The sequence below is a fragment of the Brassica oleracea genome, chromosome C2 (assembly GCF_000695525.1).
Source record: "Brassica oleracea var. oleracea cultivar TO1000 chromosome C2, BOL, whole genome shotgun sequence".
NCBI lineage: Eukaryota > Viridiplantae > Streptophyta > Magnoliopsida > Brassicales > Brassicaceae > Brassica > Brassica oleracea.
Genome location: NC_027749.1, coordinates 51,448,615 through 51,465,532, shown reverse-complemented (window position 1 = coordinate 51,465,532; position 16,918 = coordinate 51,448,615). Strand labels below are relative to the sequence as shown.

General features: G+C 34.8%; 4 protein-coding genes across 4 annotated transcripts; 2 read left to right on the top strand and 2 right to left on the bottom strand.

The window, feature by feature from the left end:
* Positions 1 to 6: 6 nt before the first annotated feature.
* LOC106325748 lies at positions 7 to 844 on the bottom strand. Its single transcript, XM_013763800.1, has one exon. It carries the CDS (start codon positions 598 to 600, stop codon positions 91 to 93), a length of 510 nt encoding a protein of 169 aa, XP_013619254.1. The 5' UTR covers positions 601 to 844; the 3' UTR covers positions 7 to 90.
* Positions 845 to 1,167: 323 nt separating this feature from the next.
* LOC106324810 lies at positions 1,168 to 3,200 on the bottom strand. The gene is made up of 9 exons (XM_013762795.1): positions 3,068 to 3,200; positions 2,954 to 2,979; positions 2,614 to 2,683; positions 2,327 to 2,536; positions 2,128 to 2,253; positions 1,986 to 2,043; positions 1,820 to 1,893; positions 1,602 to 1,690; positions 1,168 to 1,511 (listed from the first exon to the last, which is right to left on the bottom strand). The coding sequence occupies exons 1-9, from the start codon at positions 3,149 to 3,151 to the stop codon at positions 1,442 to 1,444; spliced, it is 807 nt and encodes a 268-aa protein (XP_013618249.1). The 5' UTR covers positions 3,152 to 3,200; the 3' UTR covers positions 1,168 to 1,441.
* A 2,549-nt stretch (positions 3,201 to 5,749) lies between these two features.
* On the top strand, positions 5,750 to 7,263 carry LOC106326638 (GDSL esterase/lipase At5g63170). The gene is made up of 5 exons (XM_013764559.1): positions 5,750 to 5,987; positions 6,208 to 6,338; positions 6,425 to 6,661; positions 6,732 to 6,978; positions 7,100 to 7,263. The coding sequence occupies exons 1-5, from the start codon at positions 5,750 to 5,752 to the stop codon at positions 7,261 to 7,263; spliced, it is 1,017 nt and encodes a 338-aa protein (XP_013620013.1).
* A 5,048-nt stretch (positions 7,264 to 12,311) lies between these two features.
* Positions 12,312 to 14,804, top strand: LOC106322551 (BTB/POZ and TAZ domain-containing protein 1-like). Its single transcript, XM_013760608.1, has 5 exons — positions 12,312 to 12,516; positions 12,601 to 12,746; positions 13,073 to 13,376; positions 13,819 to 14,156; positions 14,460 to 14,804. Exons 1-5 carry the CDS (start codon positions 12,385 to 12,387, stop codon positions 14,644 to 14,646), a joined length of 1,107 nt encoding a protein of 368 aa, XP_013616062.1. The 5' UTR covers positions 12,312 to 12,384; the 3' UTR covers positions 14,647 to 14,804.
* The last annotated feature ends 2,114 nt before the right edge of the window (positions 14,805 to 16,918 follow it).

Genomic DNA, 16,918 nt, shown 5'->3' with positions numbered 1-16,918 from the left:
GCAGTTAAGCTACAAACATCTCAAGAGATCTACAAAATAGTGGATTATATATTAACTTCATTAAACCGGAATCTAAATCCCGGTTAATCACTAGAACCGGTCGGTATAAGGAATCTCAATTTCCTCGGGAGGAAGCTCCCAATTATCATCCTCTTCAACTTCTCTTCTGTTCTTAGGGACTTCTGGAGCTGAATACGGTTTCGGTTTAGGGTTTGGCCTCCTTTTACGATACTTCTTAGCAGCTTCTTTGGTCTTACGCTTCCTCTTCTCCTGAGAGCTCTCGAAGAACCGCCGCCTCCTCGTCTCCTGCAGCACGCCCGCTCTGAACACCGATCTCTTGAAATCGTTCACCAGCTGCTCCTCCGTCTCTCCGTCTTTCGGCACCACCTCCACGTTGTAGTTCCCCGACTTGAAGAAGACCAGATTCGCGTTCGCCAGCGAAGGATACGCCACGCGGTTGGTGGTGACGACGTCGTAATCGTTATCGGACTTGAAGGAGAGCTTCGTCAAGAGCTGGTGAGATGTAGGTTTCAGACTCGGTGGGGACGGCGATAGAGACGGCGAGAGGAGACGAGAAAAGACATCGGAGAGGGAACCCATCGATTTTTAAGCGTTAAACGACGACGTTCTGATTATAAATACTTTGTATCTGACGTAAACGGTGTCGTTTTAGTTTCGAAATATTTTTTTTTATCTGCCGAACGACGTCGTTTTAACCATTGATGAAGCGAAGATTAGGCTGAGAGATGCAAGTAGTTTCCTCCGCTCTTTCGAGTTGATATCTCTACTTTTGGTGTCAAGTCTGATGGGAAATAAATGTTTTATTCTCCAAACTATTTGTAATCGGCACATTTAACATTAAATTAATTTGTTGCCTAAAATAGTTTTTAAACTAATTGTTAAGTATACAAAATTTGATATGGAAATAATCAACTATTAACAAATAAATGGAGAACTAACAATTTTTTTTTGTCAATTTTTCAATATTAACTATTTTAATCTCAATTTTACAAATAATTTTACACATGTAATAGTTATTATATATACTTATTAAATAGGCTGATTACTAATCGCGGGAAAAAAAAAACTATATATTTTCTGTCATGATACATATAAAATTTCAAGTCAATCTATTTCTAAAAATTCGAGTTAAGAAAAATTATGAAGTTGGATGAAATCCATGTCTGCTTACTTATAAAGCTTGTTTTGTGTTCCATTCCAAACTTGATGTTATCATTGATATGTATGACGATTCATAGAGAAATCACTATTCCTATTCCTGTGAAATGATGAATCATCTGTTTCTACAAAGCTTACATAAGTATCATATTCATCTTTGGAAACCCAGCTGATATCCATAGTAACTGAGCTTCATAACCACCAAAAGTGACACTCTCCTTTGCGCATGTGCAATAAGCCAATGTTTGAGAAGATTACCATCTTACGACGGCTTTGTTTTCTTCCCAGTTTTAACAATCCGACGCAACACTTGTGTCCCCGTTCTCTTTTCTCTGTAAGGACAACACAAACAAAGTGGCCAAAGACTCTTGAATAACTAAGCAATGAGGGGAAGAAAAACGCAGAGAACATCATAAAGGTACCTTTGGTGTAAGAAGACCAGCAGATAAAAGAGTGGGAGAAGCATCAAGGTTAGTATTGAAACAGCGAGGTAGAAGACACCCGATTTCTTCTGCAAGCATTATTAGCATATATTAAAAGAAAAAAATGATAATATTTTGTCTTTTTTCAATGTGCTTAACAGATAAAAACATGGTACAAGATGCAAATGAAAACATATTTACATCAAGAAATAACTAACCTTGCCTCCTCTAGGAAACGGTTTGTTTTTTCCAGTACAGGTATGAGCATCACAGAACTGTCTTAAGAAGTGTTCTTCAATCATATAAAAAAAAAAAAATCAAAAACCAAAGAGGATAATTTAGGCACACTTGATGTAGTAATTTAATTAGCAAGGAGAGTCATACCATGAAGACGACTAGCAGCAGGACCTTGACTCACTGGGAAACAAGTATTAGCAAGACTCTGAACAAACAAGAAACACACTCCAAAGTAAGCTTTCTCCTTGGAGAAAATTACTAAAATAGAAGCAATAAAGAAGGTAATAACCTCGCAGAGATGACGGTTTTTAGCAGCAGCCGCAGGGTTACACTTGATCTTCCCCTTCTTGGAACTCATCAACACAAAATCACAATGCAAAGCACCACACAGATCCGCCAAACACTTTGTACCAGTCTAAAAACAATCAATTAAGTTATAATCAGCTCAGAGCATTCAAAACAGAGAGCATAGACCACCACCGCATTACCGTATTCAGAAGGTTATAGTGCCTAGTGGCGAAGTGCTGGTCAAGAAACTTCTCCTCGTTGAAACTCTTCCTGCAGTAACCGCATTTCCACTCGTATACATCCACGTGGACCTTGTGCTGTTCTTGGTCTCTGTAGAGATCGTTGTCGGGATGGAGCCTGCACTTGTTTGGGATCTGGTATCTTTCCCTTTCAACAAACGGCGTCAAGTACTGCAAAGAAGAAACACAAGATCGTTACAAACGGCGTCAAATAAGATAGTAACAAGAGAAGAATCTCTCCAACTTACGTCTTGTATAATCTGCCAAGCTGCTCGGCTTCTTTCTCGAGAACAGTGTATCTCTTGAGCATTGCCTTCTCTGAGTTCCACGACAAGAGAGAATCAAAAACAAAACAGAAGCTTGAGAGCTATCTATAATGTTAAAATCTAAAACAAGAATTAATCTACACAAAGGCTTATCACTACAACTAGTCAACAGTTTATGGTTTGTTCTTTTGTCTGTAAAGAGACAAGAGTTAGAATACAAAAGAGAAGCTTAAGAGAGCAACACAAAGGCATATTCACTACAACTACTTCAGTTTATATGTTGTTCTTTGTTTGTACAGAGACAAGAGTTAGCATTTTTTACCTGGTAGATTCAGATTCTCCCAAGACCTACAGAGAGAGAAGAAGAAGAATGATTCATTTGATTACAGATCAGACAAAAAATTCGAAAAATCAGATGAACTGTGGAGAACCTGACCTTCGTGAGTGAATGGTGAAGAAGAAGAGGAAAGAGTAGGAGGAGGAGGGGAATCACGGGACTTGACTCCTTTAGTCTTCCCATCGAAGAGACGCAAGTGACGACGACGACGACGAAAGCTCTGCTTATGAGATCTTCCTTGTGTTGTAGTTTGAGTTTCGGTGTTTAATACTGTAGGCCCAATGGGCTTTTACTAATTCAAACTATGTTGGGCTTTTTTTTTTCTTTTTTTTTTTGTCTCTCTCTCTCAATTTTCTACATTTTTAAATAAACTTGGTTCATTTTTTTATTGTTTTATTTTAAAATCATAAATATACCGTTTTAATAGAGTTGAAAAAACTACAACTTTAAATGAGCCATTTTAAAATAAACCATTTTAGTTATTAACTTTTAAACTAGAACAACACAAATTTCAATAATTGTGTTTAAAAAGCAATTTTAATACTGTCAAAAATCAACCATTAAACATAATTAACGAAATTATACATTTATCTATTAACAGAGCTAAAATTGTTAAAATCAGAGTTTTTTCTTATCAAATCTGAAAGTGGAGAATTAGAACGGTGGGTCTTTGAGTTAATTTTCTTTAATGATTTTATCAATTTTTACTTTTAAAAAAAAATTCTTTTCGGTTGGGGGAAATACGCGGGAAATGAGGTTGATTTGGTTAAAGCTGTTGTCAACGACCAACGACGTGTTTCTCTGTCTCTCTTGCCTATATTACAACTTCCTTTCTCTTCTCTCTCCTCCCACCTCTCTCTTTCTCTCTCTCTACATCTTGATATTGAAAGAAACAATGGCTACGGTAAGAACAAACACACACACACCTCATCTCTTTTGATCATCATCATCATCTCTCTCTGTGTTTGATGGTGCAGGAGAATAAAGGAAGGCCATTGCCGAAGTTTGGTGAATGGGACGTGAACAATCCTGCATCGGCAGAACGATTCACTGTCATTTTTAGCAAAGCTAGCGACGAGAAGAAGACCAAGAAAGCATCCGGTAATAGCCGTGTTTCAACACCTCATATAAACCAAAGCTCTGGTCACAACAACCACCATGACAACTCTCAAAACTCAAAATCTAAGGTAGTTTTTTAACCTTTTTCCTCATCACATACAACTTTTACTTCTTTCTTTCAGATTCCATTCTACATATTTCTTAGCTGATTCAATGTTCTCTGTGCAGAAGAAATGGCTTTGCTTCCGTTGATTCCTGCCTTCGTCTGAAGAATCTGAGGGTAACAAGTTAGCAGAAGATCTCCAACAAAGTAGCTTACGAGTTACAAACCATATCTTCTTTTCCTTTCGGATGATATTATACATTTTTGTTTATTTTTTTTGGTTTGCCTACAACTCAGTCATAAGAGCCTATGTGTACGAAAAGTGTAATAATTGATAGTTTACTTAAGACTCAAGTTTTGTCTTCACTCACCCCTCAAAGCGATTCATAATTGAATTACTGTTCTCTAAACAATTCATTTAACCATATTAAACCAGTTTTTAAACCGTATTTAGATCCGTTTATGATCCATTTACATGTGTAGTAGTAATGTCAGTTAGTGATAATCTTTTGAATATGGTTAAGACATGAGTTTACAATAATGGTGTCAAATTATTTTTGAGTAATTATAAAGATTAATTAGGTTAAAACCGCAAAGAGGCGACGCATCTCTCTCAATCTCTGTTTAGCTTCTGCAAAATTAATCAACGCAGAGAGAAAGATCCAAAATCAATGTCGAGAGAGGGATCAAACGTTTGATTATTGAATTTGATCCCTTTTCTTTTTTTCCTTTCAAATTGTTATAGCATATTGATAAATTGAAGAAAGTGGTAGATGAAAGCAATTACTATGGAGCTTTGCAGATGTACAAATCCATCAGTGCAAGGTCCCTTGTTCGATTCCACATTCTGTTAAATTCGGTTAAAAAGGATGAGGATGCGCCTGAAAGCGAATAGAGTCACTGGATTGGAGATCCAAAGGAGATCTAATGTTTATGGTGCATACACTTTCTGGCGCAGGGCCAACGAAATCGTCAAGCTATTCTAAAGCCTCCACCCTAGCCGCTAGACCGTCCTCTCGCGTTGGTGGTATAACTATAGCATTGGGTGCACTCAGCTGCAAAAAGGGTTCCCATGCTGATCATAGCCGTACCAGTCTGTATGTGTGTGTGTATAATATATAATAATATAATGAAACCAGCACTTGAAAGCTAGTTATGTAATAATCTTGATGGAAAAGTGAGCCAATTTTATGTTTAGACGCATTATGTTTAGTTGCATGACAGTTAATAAAACGACTTACTAATTAAATAATCTTAAGAACAAGTTGTTTGTGTAGTACATCTTTCACATATATAACTGTTACACATTTCTCAATATATTATACATATCCAATCAAGCCATGCCCATTAAGGGAGTTATCAACAGTCTGAACCGACTTAGTTACGTATGTATGAAACAATATAACAGAATAATAGAAGATGGACCAAGCCTCATGGATAAAATGGATTCGGGGGAACTGTTAATATAAATATAGCTCTCTGGTAACAAAAATACTGATCATAACAGTTATGTTCCGTTAATAGGTTTTTAAGATGTATACATAAGCAATGTTAATTAATCCCATTCCATCATCGCAATCAAATATTGAATTGAGAGGAAAAGAAAGTAGCATTTTGAAATGAGTACTATACTTTTCCAAACCGTAACAGTATTAGTCTCGATTATATCGAGTTCTGTAGCTCAAGCAGGAAATATTCCAGCGGTTATAGCATTTGGAGATTCAATACTCGATACCGGCAACAACAATGACCTTAGCACTTTAACTAAAGTCAATTTCTATCCGTATGGAAGAGATTTTGTAACTCGACAAGCCACTGGAAGATTTGGCAATGGAAGAATTCCTACAGATATGATTGGTATATAACTAATCATTTTCATTATAATATTTTTTGAATAACTAGAAGATTCTAAACCCGTAAAACATGTACATTCCCTATCGAACGAGGATCCATACCATATTAAATTAATAATCACTAGGAGAACAGACTCACGCAACTGGACATCAATTTTTTTAGTTTGTTATTAAAAGTGAATTCAGAATTTAATTCTTTTTTGGGTGGAATAATATGCATGCAGCCGAAGGTTTGGGAGTAAAGAACATTGTACCAGCTTATCGTAGTTCAGATCTTCAACCCAATGATATCTTAACCGGTGTTAGTTTTGCTTCTGGTGGTTCTGGTTTAGATCCAATGACCGCACAAGTTCAGGTAACTTAAACTTAAGGGAATGTAATTTAAATTTTTATGTAACATATAAAAATTCATCATTTAATTAAAATACAAATTAATCACAGGGAGTTATATGGATACCAGACCAATTGAACGATTTCAAAGCTTACATAGCAAAGCTAAACAGCATCACTGGAGATGAAGAGAAGACGAGATCAATCATCTCAAATGCAGTTTATGTAATTTCCGCTGGAAATAACGATCTTGGCATCACATTTGTCTCCAATCCAGCAAGAAACACTCGATATACTGTATTCTCCTACACCAACATGATGATTTCATGGACTCAATCATTCATGCAGGTACCTAATTTTTAAAATTCAATACCAAATTTTACATGTATCAACTTATGTTTGATTTATATATATATAGGAGTTATATAATTTGGGAGCAAGAAAATTTGCGATTATGGGAACGTTGCCTTTGGGTTGCTTACCAGGAGCAAGCAACGCTATTGGAGGGATATGCCTAGAACCCGCAAACGCAGTCGCTAGACTCTTTAACCAGAAGCTAGCAAACGAAGTCAACAATCTGAACTCAGTGCTCCCAGGCTCTCGTTCCATCTACATTGACATGTATAATCCTCTTCTTGAACTCGTCATCAACCCACTAAGATCAGGTTAGTGTTCTTTTCTTTTGGATATTTTTTTTCATTGAAGCTGTGAATGCATTAGTCATTTCTTTTTTTTTTAAATAGTTTTTTTCACGGCCATGCATAAAATAATTTGGGTTCCTTTTAGGATTTACGTGGTCAACTTGGCCTTGCTGTTGTTCTCCTGCGGCTCCGGTACCGTGCTTGGATGCATCTCGACATGTGTTTTGGGACATTGCTCATCCAACTGAGAAAGCTTATCAAACTATTATCCCTCCGATTATTCAACAAATTCAACAGAGCTTCGCTTGATGTGGGTGTCTTCGTCTCAACAACTAATATATTTTACGTGCTTGTAACAACATATTTGTTCTTCGTATCTTATCTATGAATATATCTAACTGTTTATATATTAAAAACAAGTCAGTACACTGTATTGATCCTAGCTATTCAGCTTCCCTGGATAGACACAAAAAAACGATTCACCCTCTTTTACTATATGGATGATATATTATGATTGTTTATGTAAACATATTAACAAGAGAACACATCTTGCACCTCGCTTCTACTTCCTTGGCCTTCTTCCGCCAAGTGTCCTGCTCTTTTCTAAGATTTCTGTTAACCTGAAACCCAATGTTAATAGCTTTGTAGCGTAAACAGTACGCACAATGAAACATGTCACGCATGGAACAATGATCAAAAGAGAACAACAATGTTCCGAAACAATCATGCAAATCGCTCCGAACCTCTTAGAATCAAAAGCTGGTTCCAGCTAGCGTTTGCGGTTGCGGGTGCAAAAATAAATTTAAAATTATTTTCAACATTTATATACACACATATATAAAGATATACACACATATAAAACGAAATAAAATATTTTTTAAAAAGTTCTAATATATCTCTTCAAAACAAATTTTATTAAAATTATAAATTTCAACTAATTTAAATTTTTTATAAATAAACATAATATTTTTATTAATCATATTATATTGATAATTATTATATTTTATTACAATAGTATGTTTTTTATATTTTTATAATGTTATAATATGTTAATATGGATAATTTACTATTAAACCGCTGCAATATCTTATAATCAACCAGTCACAAATATCTGCAAACGCAATAATTTTCAAACGTTATACCAGTCATACAAAACGCTTGAAACCGCAACCAACCGCATCCGCAAACTCCCACACCTGCAACCGCTGCTTTTAAACCGATCATGCCGTAAATAATATTATGGGTCTTTGTAGTTAATGGGCTTCAATTGCTATTTGTGCCATTGAATGTTTTTCTTCGATTTATGTGGCCTTTTAAAAGGTTAACATACTGAAAAAGACAAGAGTTTCTTAAAAAATTGCAGAGATTTTATTAAAAGTTTGTCATCTTATTTTTTTTGTCGGTAATATGATATGTGGGGTTGATTGGTAACTGCTGTGATTTCATTTTTTGACTGTAGAAATATTGCTGTGGTTTTTATTGCTTTGCCTTTAGATTTTTAATTTTTAAAAGTCTTTAAATATGAGTTGTAGGTTTTTGTCTCTGCAGAGAAATTGTAAAGACATAATTTCAAAGAAGTGCTGTGGATTTTATAAAAAGGCTGTGAACTTAAAAAAAAATAGAAATCAAGATTGATGTAGATTTAGTGCTCTAGAAAGAAATGAGGCTGTAGAGAGCACTCACAGCCACTACCAATCACACCCGTAGTCGTGATATCCACATGTATGTTCTCATCTGGACCTAGTTCGAAGACTATATTAAAAAGGCTAGCACCAAACTACCCGCCAGATTGCAAGTTTGTGAGCAGCACAAAGTTTGTGAAGACCATTCTACTTGTTTTGTGAAGTTCAAATAAATATTTATAGAGTTATCAAATTATCTTAAAAAGTTTATAGGAAAAAAAGAATAAAAAATATAGTCTCTATCAACGCAAAGAAGATGTATCAAAATATTAAGGATTCAGCGGCGTGGTTGCCTCCGAAGATCAAGGGAGGGTGATCAGGTCAACTGACATCCTGGTTTTTTGAATTGGTCAATATTTAAATATTAATGTGATACACATGTTTCTTTCTTTTTCTTGTTAGTCTTTTAGGTCAAACAAGAAAACTTGGGAAAATATAGAAATACACATATGCATCATCTCCAATAAAGAATCTCGATAGCCGGTACAATTTTTATGGACTTATGTCAAAGCACATACATTTTGTGGATATCTACCGACTACCGTTTATTATAAGTACAGTGCTGATTCATGATACTTTGCAAAATACAAATCTACTCAAAAGTCCAAACTCTAAGGATAAGATCGGAGTATAACATGCACATCAGTCTCCAGTGCTTCTTATAAGTTCAAGTGGAGTATACACTGTTTAGAATATAAACTGTTATATATTTAAAATTCAAAATGCTTAAATATTGGAAGAATTTTGCATGAAATCCTCAAATCCATTAGTTTATGTTACGCTTTTCCCTTTTATCTTTCGTGTAAACTTATCCACAAGTTTTGGATTTTGTTGTTTAGTCTTCTTAAAGAGCCATTTGTGAATACTCAAAGCCGCATCATGATTAATTTATCGAATATACATACAAACATTATGTAATCAACTACGTAAATATTATTCAACTAAAAATTGCATATAAACTATGTATACAACTCTTGGCTAAGCTTCAAAACATCAAGTTGTAATGTGGTTAGAATGGTTGTGACCTTATGAGATGTCTACATTACTAGTTAGCATGGATATCTATATTTTTGAAAACATGTATAGTTTTGGATCCGAGTTCGTTTAGTTATGGGTTAATTTGCTATATAAACGTTGATAAAAAAAAAGGAGTCCTATTTAAACTTGATTGTTACGATTGGATTAGATTTGCCTGCCATATGCGGCGAGCTTTCTTTGCTTCTCCGATTTAAATTAACATTTCTTTAAACTCATTTGATGATTTTATAAACAATGGGCAAAAACATATCAATCAGATAACTACAAGTGGCCAAACAAGAGGGCTTGAGAGTGGATGAGGATAAGCAGCCACGTAGAGGAGGAGGTGGCTCTTGGTAAGAGTCAAGGGTCGGTTTAATTCCAATAACCGGCCTTTCTTCAGTTGTAAAAGAAACGCAAAAACTCCCCACCTGAACCACCGTAATTCGTAAACTTTCTTATGTTTCTGTGATGTACTAAAATCTCTTTTGCAATTTTTTCTTTCAAAGAAACATCAAACTTATATTCTTCTTCCAATCAATATTGTCTCCTTCATCAAGGATATCCGCCCATGCCTTTTCTTTGAGAGGCTTAAGTACCCAGAAACCAAACTCAACATTTAATTCATCAACATGTCGGTTAGATTAAACCCATATCGTCTTTTTCTCCAGAAACCATCAAATTCATCCGCAGCATAAGCATATATACCGAAAACTGTGAGTCTCTCCTGCAGTATATTGACGGATTTACGATGGTGATGTATACGTTTTTGATTAAACGGCAATGGAGGAGGAGAGATTATAGCCTGGAATGAGGAGATGCTCAGAGACGATGAGTGTAGGGTCAGAGGAGGAGAGACGCCGCGAGCAACAGAGCTTATCGGCTTTAGGAAGACCAGTGACGGTATTGTGTACTAAGAAAGGGTTGGGATGACTCCATACTGCTTTCGTTCTCACCAATAAATTGATCATGAGAGAAGATCAGTTTTTGGCAATGGCTAGGATTAACGACGTTGGTGAAAAAGGAGAAGGAAGGCCTCTGAAGAAGATGATAAATTTTTTAAGAAAAAAAATTATATATAAAATTGGATTTTGGTTTGGTTTAATTGATTTTAAGCTTTTTGATTAGGAGTAACCCAATTAAAACCAATAAACCAATTTAAACCATGATCTATGGGTAATTAAGTTACCAACTATTGATTCATGGAGAAGTAGCTTTGCAATTTTTATTTTGTAGGGATTTAGCATGAGGTTAAAATTCGGTGGAGATTTGATGTTATATAATAGTTATCGTGGGGAAATAGATGGTCGATCCACTCTTTTTCTTCATACTCTGGGACCGGATTTATCACTTTTTTCCACGCAGGAACAATAAAAAACACAACATTCGTGACCTCATGGGGACAACATCCTACATGGTACCCAAAATAATATTGTTTTGTTGTCATCGATGCCAAAAGCTATACTATTAAAGGTCACTTTTAGTGGAAATGTAAAAGTAACAATGGAATATAATAGAGTTGGTGTGTCGAAGGTACAGTTTCAACACATAAAATGTTGCTAATGATCTCTTGGTTAGATCCTGTTGGTATAGCTTTTTAGGATTTAAAAAAAAAAGTTTCTTAAACAATTAATGCGTTCTTTGTGGTTGTGTTAGAAGGCAATGCGGCTATTTGAAAATGTTGGAGGCATATTAACGCCACATTGTTTTATAATAAGAGTGTTGCATGCATTACACTTTTTAATATACATAACATACCTAAGGGTAGTCAGAATGCAGGTAATTATTTCAAGATATGCAGACTAAAATTTCAAACTTCTGCGGACTGAGTACAGACAAAATGAATACCTTAAATTTCTAATGCATGTTTCTTTAAATCTTTTACTACATATATATTATATATTGAATGAACAAACCTATATGACAAGATCAACATAGACTTTTTGTTGTAAGAGTTCTAACATTTATCAGTTTACACTAATCTATATATATTGTTGAGTTTTCAGTTTTCATTCCATTTATAAATCTGTAACAAGATAACCCTATCAGTTCCAATTTTTATATGATTTAAGAAATGATTTGATATGGTTTGAACTCCGAAGAAAAAAGTTACTGTTTGATATATTTTTGTTTTATCAAACGAATAACCACATTTTATTATTCCGAATCTTGGTTGGTGTTAAAGATGCCAAAACACCTCAAATACAGTTCACTATACAGTTAATTTTTTGCGTATTGTAGTTTACACAAATACAAAGAGTCAAATACGCTCGTAGCATGGGGTATAAGTGCAGGATTATCTGGGTTTTTAGTGGGGTTTTAGTGGGTTTTTTAAGAGGAGAGGAGCTCACAGGAAGAAAAAAATCGGTGGCAGAAAAACCAGAATAAGGATCCTTGTTTACTGGTTTTTTGCACTGTTTGCGGGCCACACTGACACGTGTTAGTCCGCGATTGGTTGGTTTTTAATTTTTTTTTATTCAGTCAAAAAAATAAAATTAAAAATTAAAAAAAAAAAATTAAAAAACCCATTTATGTTTCAGCGTTAATATAGTCTAAGACATAGACAAAAAAAAGATATTTATTAAATAAAATGCCACGTGGCATTAAAAATCGTATAAAAGCAAGGCTCCGCTGAGCTGTCTATAAAATGCCAGAGATGCATCCCTTCAAGACATCCCACACAAAACTTACCCAAATCCTCTGTCTGAAACCAAAAGCTGTCCTAGTTACGATGGCCATAACTGCTACTCAAAACGACGGTGTTTCGTTATCAGCCGATGAGATCTCATATGATCTTGTGGAAACTGATGTTGACATCATCACTTCCGGTCGCCGTCGTATTCCGGCACACTCCGGCGTATTGGTAAGACTCTTTTTGTTGGATGTCCGATCAGTTTCCTACGTTCTCCATCTTATTTCTTCTTTCGATATCAAACTTTCAATGCAGGCTTCTGCGTCGCCGGTACTTATCAACATCATCGAGAAGCCGAGGAAAAGCCACGGCGGACGCGGATCATCGAAGAGAGTGGTTAAGATTCTCGGCGTTCCATGTGACGCCGTTTCAGTCTTCGTTAGATTCCTCTACTCTCCCAGGTTAGTCTCATATTTTTCAAATATTACGAATGATTAGGGTTTTGATAAACTTTTAGATGAATTGAATGAATTTATTTACTAATATTATTTCCTACTAAAATCGTGGGAAGATCATTGCTAAATGGTTGATTTATTTATATATATATACACAAAATTTGACTTTTCCAATATAAACCGTATCACGATTGATTTGGACTTTGATTTAATATTCAAAACGTGTGAAACACAAGGAAGGCAAAACTTATTATGAATCAAATTTGAAACATTCAACTGCAATTGTTTTTTCTCTATAATGTCTAAAATACCATTTCGTGTCGTTCGTTTAGTTTGACGGAGAAGGAAATGGAGAATTATGGAATCCATCTACTTGCTCTATCACACGTGTACATGGTGCCTCAGCTTAAGCAAAGGTGCACGAAAGGCGTCGGCGAGAGAGTGACGGCAGAGAACGTGGTCGATGTTCTCCAGCTAGCTCGGCTCTGCGACGCACCTGACCTTATTCTCAAGTGCATGCGTTTGATCCACTCAAAGTTCAAGACCGTTGAGCAAACCGAAGGATGGAAGTTTCTTCAAGAACACGATCCTTTGCTTGAACTCGACATTCTCCAGTTCATTGATGAGGCTGAATCGGTAACAAATCTTTAAACCCATAACGTTTTTCATTTTTACATATTTTTTCTCTGTTTGTTCCCTCCTGGTTTAATAGATATATTATATACATATATATATAAACCAAAAGTCTGGACTGATATTATTACTAAAATTACTCTTATAATTTATCTGTATTAGCAAAGCCTTAATCCAATTGCCTTAATCTAAGATTTAAAAGGCCAATTATGCCAAACCGGTGACTAGTTTAGAACTTGAGAGTAGTATAGTTATTGTTGGAAAAAAGTCAAAAACATTTTAAGTCATTTTTAATATAAATATTGAAAATTTGGGGCCATTCGACTAAATATAATAGCTTTATAAATTTAGGGACCAGTGTGAATGTTTCATCCTGGACGTGTTCAGAACTGGCTATGAGTATCAGTTTCTGATCATATTTAGGTTTTTGGATGATTTCTTGCAGAGGAAGAAAAGAAGACGGAGACACAGACGAGAACAGAATCTTTATATGAAATTGAGTGAAGCCATGGAATGTATAGAGCACATATGCACCGATGGTTGCACGTGGGTAGGACCATCGTCCAACTTAGACAACAATAAGTCAACATCTCAAGTAAAAACCGGTCCATGCGGTGCTTTCTCGACTTGTTACGGACTCCAACTTTTGATACGTCACTTTACAGTCTGCAAGAAACGAGTCGATGGCAAAGGTTGTCTTCGTTGCAAGAGAATGATTCAACTCCTTAGACTCCATTCTTCAATCTGCGACCAATCTGAGTCTTGTCGTGTCCCACTTTGCAGGTAAAACAGCCGACATATTGAGAATAATAAGCAAAACCCATGTTTTTTTTTTCTTTTATGATTCTAATGATGAAAGTATTCACTTCTCTATAGTAAAATCTCGTTTGATATTCACTTTCGGCGACAATAATAATGATAATATGTTTGTGGTGGTGACCTACTTATTAGATGATGAGTCATGATGAGAAGGCTGGAAATAACTTTTGTTTTCCTAAAGCTATTTTACAAAAATCTTTTGTTTTTGTAAAGATATTTTAGAAATTGGAATCTAATTTCATTGTCACTTTTTTGTGATTGGAGTAGGCAATTTAAGAGTAGAGGAGAAAAGGACAATAAAATGGTCGAGGAGATGAAGTGGAAGGTTCTAGTGAGAAGAGTTGCGTCTGCGAAAGCCATGTCTTCATTGTCTCAATCAAAGAAGAAGAAAATTGAAGTGTTATTCAAAGAAGAAGCCGAAGATTTCATCAGAATCAGGAAGAAGTTATTTTGATTTGTTATTGTATTCTTGTAGATTATGTATTTAATGAGCGATTGTTAGTAATTTGTCTCTCGGAATGGTTGATTGGGTTAAATTTGTCGATAAGTAACCCTTTTAATCTGTTGTTTGTTTGATCCTATTTATAAATAAACGTATTTACATATGGTTTTTTCAAAAGTATTCAGCTATGTAGTTCATAAGTAAAATTATTTGTAATCTTTTTAACAACGTAGTTTGCTTAGAACACAATTTTATTTGCAAGACTAAAAGTAGACTAACAATGAGGCAAATAATTTTACCATCAAGTTTTAATATGTGATCCAATTTTGAAAAGTCTCATCCCAATTTTTCTTTTGACTACTTATACTAATACTAAATCTTATGTGTTTCTGATACAACACTTTTAACATATATTTCATATAAATATTCGGTTAGGACTATACAATTCAAATTTATCAAATTAATTTTAGATGTATGTATCTGATATGATCAGATCTAGTTGTGTTTTTGCTTTAACAAAACAGACATGATTGTATATGAATCCTTACAGGTAGATATTATATCTGAGTTGTATCGTCCAATCAATTACATTCATTGAAACTACGAATGAGAAAAGAAAAATTGCGAGGAAGAAACATAAATTCAATATAAAGAGATCAAGATTGACCAACTGGTCTTAGTCATTGGAAGTCGATCATGATTTGAGGATTCAAAAGCAAACAAAGGAAATTATTAGAAAAACATGTATTATTTTACCACAACAGATATTTATATATATATATATAAGACGTGTGGGAAACATACGTCTGTCTAATGTCTCACATTTCAATTCATACTGATTAACTACCATACGAAAATGCAATAACTAAATAGTATAAATAAACCAATAAAAAGGATCTACATAAGAGTTTATTCTTTTGGAAATGGTATAAGAATATATTCATGCTATGACAAAATAATTTGGCTAAAAAAATTAAGACGAGTAGACGATGAGAATGTAAGACATATCTTAAAAAATAAAATTCAAAAAGATCGAGTTACTTAAAGATCTTTTTCAGTAGTGGAGCCATGCAGCCACAAATGTTTTGATACTACTAGACCGGTAGAGAGTTTCTACTAGAGACCACAACTTAATTCTTATGATGTTAAGCATGAGTGGCTAAAGTTTTAACCACATAATAAAGATAGTTTAAAAAAATAAGAGCTTTTTGCAAAATTGACCTAAAACTCAAAATCAAACACAAAAGTAATCTCCATTTTTTTGGAAATTAGTTTTGTCCTATTCACCCCACAAGTTCATATAATTCATGAAAATGCCATCAATTTTTTTTCTTTTCGAAAATGACATTTTTATTCTCTCACCCTCGTCATCTTCAAGTAATTACAAGATTGTCATTGTCATCAATACCCTAACCACCATGAACAACCAATTTGAAGCTCTTAATGCTCCCAAAATCGATTTACCCTTCTTCTTTCTCCATTCTTATGAACTAAACACAACATCTCTCTCACTTTCTCTCCACATTCAGCTAAAAAAAACCAAGATTTTGATTCTACATTTTTATGGTTCATAGAGTCATAGAAGCTAACGATTATGGGTGGGTCACTTTCGTTTGAGATTCTGTGTGCTTGGAGAAACCTTATGTGTGCTAAGGAAGTTATCTCACCAATTTAAGGTATGAAATCGAGTTTTTTTCCAGATCTGCTAGTCCAGACGACTTCCCATGTAAGTCGTCTAGCTGTAGATGACTTACCTGGAAGTCGTCTGGTCAATGCAGAGGGTATTTTTGCAATTGACTTTGAAATCTGTTTTCTGAGACGACTGAAATATAAGTTGTCTACTTTTGTTTGGTTACTAAAAAATCTCCAAAGAACCTAGACGACTTACATGCAAGTCGTAGGTTTGTTTTGCCATTGAAAAATAAGTCGTCCAGGAAAGTCAAAATTCCGAGAAAATCCAGTCAAATGCAAAACTAACCTATGACGACTTAATTGTAAGTCATCGAGTTTTAATAAATTATTGATATTTCAATTTTTCACCAGACGACTAAAATGTAAGTCGTCCAGAAAAGTCAAACTTCTGAAATAATCCAGTCAAATGCAAAACTAACCTATGACGACTGAAATGTAAGTCGTCTAATTTTTTTGGAGTTTTTTTTAACCAAACAAAAGTAGACGACTTATTTTTCAGTCGTCTCAGATAACAGATTTCAAAGTCAATTGCAAAAATAACCTCTGCGTTGACCAGACGACTTATATTTTAGTCGCCTGGAAGACTTAGATA